Raw genomic sequence first — 5,087 nt, 5'->3', positions numbered from 1 at the left:
ACTTTATCAATTTCTAGCTCTCTTATATTTTCTCTTTTCTTCTCTTCCTCTCTTCTTTCTTATTTTAATTTATTTTTCAGTTATAAAATAAGAATTTTGTAGTGTGATACACAATTTATCATTTTTCATTGGATTAGAGAAAGCATGTATAGTGACGGGTAATTGAATTTCAGAGAGGACGATTTTGGAATGGAAAGGGAGATTGCAGTTCCAGCCTTTGTTCATAAACATCAAAGTCCCTCTCCACACTTTTCCTCACCCCACCTTCTGGGGTTGCAGGTATGATGAAATAGGTTTACTGGAAATGTTTCGATCAGATATTGGATTCCACTTTTAAATGACTTTGTAGCTCTCTCTAATCTGAAAAAAAATCTTGTTTTTTAAGTCAGATTCATGAATTTGTTTATTCCAAATAATTTCCAGTATACCAATATGAGTAATTTTATTTCCTTAATGCATACAACATGAAGGATAATAGGGTTTTCATTGAAGATGAAAGTAGAAGAGTATAAACTACACAATTAATCCCAAGTTGTTTGCAATCGTGTTACAAATAAAGATGACCTGTTAACCTAATTCTAATATAGTGTTAAGCATTGTTTATATGAATTTTCAAAGTAAGCTGCTTTTGCATTTCTTTGCTTTACTTATGTTTGTTGAATAGATCTATTGTATTAGTATACTGAATGACCTACAGCTTAATTAAATGCAGCAATGTTGTAGGGCTTGCTGAATCTGTTCCACTGTGTTATACACTGTACTTAGCTTGTTTCATTCTTTTAGTCATGGCATACACATTCAAGAGGAGTTAAAGCAAGGTAAATTGATACCAAGGTCATTTAAGTGATTCATAATGCTGATTGGTTTGATATGTTCTCCATTATGCTTAGATACACAATCGTTAGTAGTCTATTAATTTTTTATTTTTTATTCTTTTTTTTTTCCTTGTGGCCTTTCTCAGTCATCATCATCATTATTATCATATTCACCAACATTATCATATGGGGATATGAGGGAATGCTGGGTATGTTTTATGAGGCCTGCATACAAAGGATGTTTGCACAGTTGCTGTCCACCAGTAGTTGCCAGTGTGGGAATGTGGGGATGAAAGAGGAATGCACCATAGCCATGTCTGCCACTTGATCCATTTGAAATTGTGAATAGCCCCCCAAAGTGAAAGAGATGTTCCAGAATATTAGGTCCTGTTTTGGGGTTAAAAATAAAGTGAATACAGGATTTCAATCTGAAAGGTGTTTGGCATCTCCATTTCTTATTACAGAAGGAAGATATTTTTCATCCTTCTTTTCATTTGTGTCACTCAGTTGAATACTTTCTACCAACAGAGTGGCACAGCAGTAACACCAGCAAAGGGACTAGCACGAAGTCCAAGGACAGGGTCTCCCATTCCCAGCCTGAGCCACACACCCCATGCTTCTCCCAGCTCTCGTGACTTGGAACTGCACTCTTTGCGGAACCAGGCAAGGCCCCTTCTTGCTTTTCCTGTTCTTGTGCTTCTGTTGGTCTTGAAATGTTGCTGCAAAAGAAACAGTAGTAAAACAATGAAGTTAAGGAGAAAAAAATAAACAGGTCACAATATTTCTTCAGATGTCTCTCCCTCTCCCCCCCTTCCCCTTTCTCTCTCTCTATCTATATATATAAATATATATATATATATATATATATATCTTTCTCTTACTCTCTCTCTTACTCTCTCTCTTACTCTCTCTCTCCCTCTCTCTCTCCCTCTCTCTCTCCCTCTCTCTCTCCTCTCTCTCTCCCTCTCTCTCTCTCTCTCTCTCTCTCTCTCTCTCTCTCTCTCTCTCTCTCTCTCTCTCTCTCTCTCTCTCTCTCTCTCTCTCTCTCTCTCTCTTACTCTCTCTCTCTCTCTCTCTCTCTCTCTCTCTCTCTCTCTCTCTCTCTCTCTCTCTCTCTCTTACTCTCTCTTACTCTCTCTTACTCTCTCTTTCCCTCTCCTTCTCCCTTTCTCCCTTTCTCTCTCCCTCTATCCCTCTATCCCTCTCTCCCTCTCTCTCCCTCTCCCTCCCTCTCCCCCTCTCCCCCTCTCCCCCTCTCCCCCTCTCTCTCCCTCTCCCTCTCTCTCCCTTTCCCCCTCTCCCCCTCTCCCCCTCTCTCTCCCTCTCCCTCTCTCTCCCTCTCCCCCTCTCCCCCTCTCCCCTCTCCCTCTCCCCCTCTCCTCTCTCCTCTCTCCTCTCTCTCTCTCTCTCTCTCTCTCTCTCTCTCTCTCTCTCTCTCTCTCTCTCTCTCTCACACACACACACACACACACACACACACACACACACACACACACACACACACACACACACACACACACACACAAAGAACTTATATGATGTATCTTTTTTCAGGTCCAAGAGATCCAAGATAAGTTAAATGGGGACATTGTAAGCAGTACAGAATATCAGCAGCTATTCTATGAGAAGGTGAAACTTGAGGAAACATTGGGGTTAGTTTACGCATCTTTTCGTAGTAGTAGAGTTTCAAATATAATGCAACACAAACTTTGAAAGTAGCTTGTGGATGTTATATGGCGTTCAATCACCAGGGCCACAGAACATGAACTCCAACAGCTTCAAACTGCATATAATGACTTAGAGACAAATGCTGCCTTGACTGAGAGGAATTTGAACTCTGAGGTAAAGTGTATGCTTTCATTGTCTTCTTTCCTCTATCTACTTTCTCATACCTTTACATTTGTTTAATTTGATATATATCTAGGAATATATATTCTGTATTTCAAAAATAGTTTTGGAGTGGATTTCTTACAGGTTGTTCCTCTTTTATGAAGAGCTCAGTAATACAGTAAAGCACATAGAATTGAATTTTCATGCCTTTGGAAACATTATACACTAAGACATTCAGCCACTTTGGCTGAATGTCTTAGTGGTGATATTGTCAAAGCAGAATGGATATCATGTACTAGTTGGTGAGGCTAAGGTAAAAGTGCATCTTTTAAAGCATGATTGTATGTCTATATTACATAATTACGTACATGCAGTTAGCAGTAACTTTTTAGTCCCATATAGATGTTAAGAAATTTAGATGAAACTAAGACTACTACAGTCTTTGAACCCCCCTTAAAATTTCAGCTCAGAGATATGAAAGAAAAGTATCAGGTTAAAACAGAAAAGCATAAAGCCACACTAGAAGAACTAACAAGATTAACAGACTACCTGAGAGACCTGCCCACTCTGGATGAGCACCAACAACTGCAACAACAGCTAGCCAGAAAATCTGCCCAGTCTACACATTTGTCCAGGAAAATTGACCACCTCACTCGTGAGTTTTATTCATATTGACAGTTCTGTTGTATAGTTTTTATAGTTAGATTAGGTTACGTGTAAAGATTTTATTGATTTTCATTTCAGCTAATTGAAAATATTTGTATACTGAAACATTTTTTAAGTTCTGTTAATATAAAACTTAGATTTTATGTACTAATAAGGGTAGCTATAGTAAGGTTGTTTATAATTTTTATGTTGCATAGTTTCTACTAATTGCAGTTACAGGTATATTTTTGTTAATTTTCTAAGTTATATGAGAGAAAATTGTGCAGGATGTCTTCTGTTTTTTTCTTCTTTTCTCCTTATCAACAACTTTAAGGATTTTAACTTTTCATAAGATTTTTAACCAGTAAGTTTCTCATCATCCAGAGAAATTGGCTGAGTTGGCAGCAAGGGAGAGTGAACAGGAGGCCAGAATTGAAGTCTTGTCTCACGAGAATGAAGACTTGGCTCTCAAACTAGGACTAACTGAGAAAATTTTAAAGGTAGAAGAATTATAATCAAATAATAATAATAACAATTCAAATCTAGATTATGTGTATTTGCATCTTTTTCTCAGTATCCATTTGGCACTGCATACATGCATTTTCCTCTATGATTCTGAGTTTAAAGAATTTATTTACATTTACCCAGGCAGAATCAATTACTAGGCCTACCTGATCTCACCTGATTTTTCCATTGCTTGAATTTTGGGGGGAAATTTTATTATTACCCAATGTCAACATCTTTTACCCACTTGCTGGGCACTGTGCACACTTAGCCACTCCAATGAATAATTGGAAGCATCCTGCTGTCTACAGTTTTGGCTAAGGCATATACGATTTTTTAAAAAGGGAGACTTTAGAAGGCAATACCTCTTCAGTAACCATACACATTGCCACACTATTGTGAACGACTTATTAGCTCACACAATAAAGAGCTGGCTCAACTGCCCATGGCATGGATATCTCCATCTGAAATATGGGCTCAATGTCTCACAACACATTGATGCTACCCAACAGAAGTGGGTTAACATTATTGTTATTATTATTATTACAACATAATTAACAATAATAATTGTAAATAAAGTGAGGTCAAGTAAGCCAAAAAGTCTTTGACTCCTGAGCAACTAAGAGGCTATCTGTGTGTAAACAAAATTTATAAAATAAGCCACAGTAGACAGTGCTATATTACAGTACTACCCATATGTATAGTCAAAAATTCATCATCTGGGACTAATTGAGAACTTTATAAAGGTAGAAGAATTATAATCAAAGAATAAAAAACATTTAGTTAATATTAATTATATACATGTACATTTTAATATCATTGGCCCAATTTTGCTGGATACATGCCCTTTCCACTACAATTTCGATTTATTGTTATTATTTACAAAATTGTATACAAGCAATCCTGGCATCTTTTGGGTAAATATGTGACCTAAAAGGGCAGCACAATTTGTAAAAGCATATAAATGAATTGAATATGATATTATGTATTCATGACACGGTTAGAATTGTAGTTTGTGTATGCAAAATAATTTCATTACAATACACAGTTCTGTTGATACTTCTTACTTTAAGTTCATTATGGCATCTACAAGAATCTATGTTCTGTATATCTCTTTAGGACCTGGAGAGTCAGAAAGCAGCTGCACATGAGGAGGGTCAACACAGCAAGGAGGATTTACTGTGGCGACTAGACCAAGTGACAAAAGAGCTGGATAGTGCCAAGAAGGTCTGCATTATAACATTTCATTTTCTGCACAGTTGTGTGATACTTAACTGCCTAATTTTGTGTTTC

At 37.1% G+C, this 5,087-nt stretch overlaps 1 protein-coding gene across 1 annotated transcript in view; it reads left to right on the top strand.

Annotated features, from left to right (window-relative positions):
- Positions 1-177: 177 nt before the first annotated feature.
- LOC125031489 (centrosomal protein of 85 kDa-like) overlaps positions 178-5,087 on the top strand; it is a 10,166-nt gene continuing 5,256 nt past the window's right edge. Inside the window, exons 1-7 of the mRNA XM_047622303.1 lie at positions 178-279; positions 1,344-1,478; positions 2,370-2,467; positions 2,567-2,657; positions 3,111-3,300; positions 3,675-3,790; positions 4,914-5,021. Coding sequence (XP_047478259.1) covers positions 190-279; positions 1,344-1,478; positions 2,370-2,467; positions 2,567-2,657; positions 3,111-3,300; positions 3,675-3,790; positions 4,914-5,021 — 828 coding nt within the window. The 5' untranslated portion in view covers positions 178-189. The remainder of the gene's footprint in view (positions 280-1,343; positions 1,479-2,369; positions 2,468-2,566; positions 2,658-3,110; positions 3,301-3,674; positions 3,791-4,913; positions 5,022-5,087) is intronic.

This window comes from Penaeus chinensis, chromosome 2, assembly GCF_019202785.1.
Source record: "Penaeus chinensis breed Huanghai No. 1 chromosome 2, ASM1920278v2, whole genome shotgun sequence".
Taxonomy (NCBI): Eukaryota; Metazoa; Arthropoda; class Malacostraca; order Decapoda; family Penaeidae; genus Penaeus; species Penaeus chinensis.
This window is presented reverse-complemented; position numbering and strand designations above follow the sequence as displayed.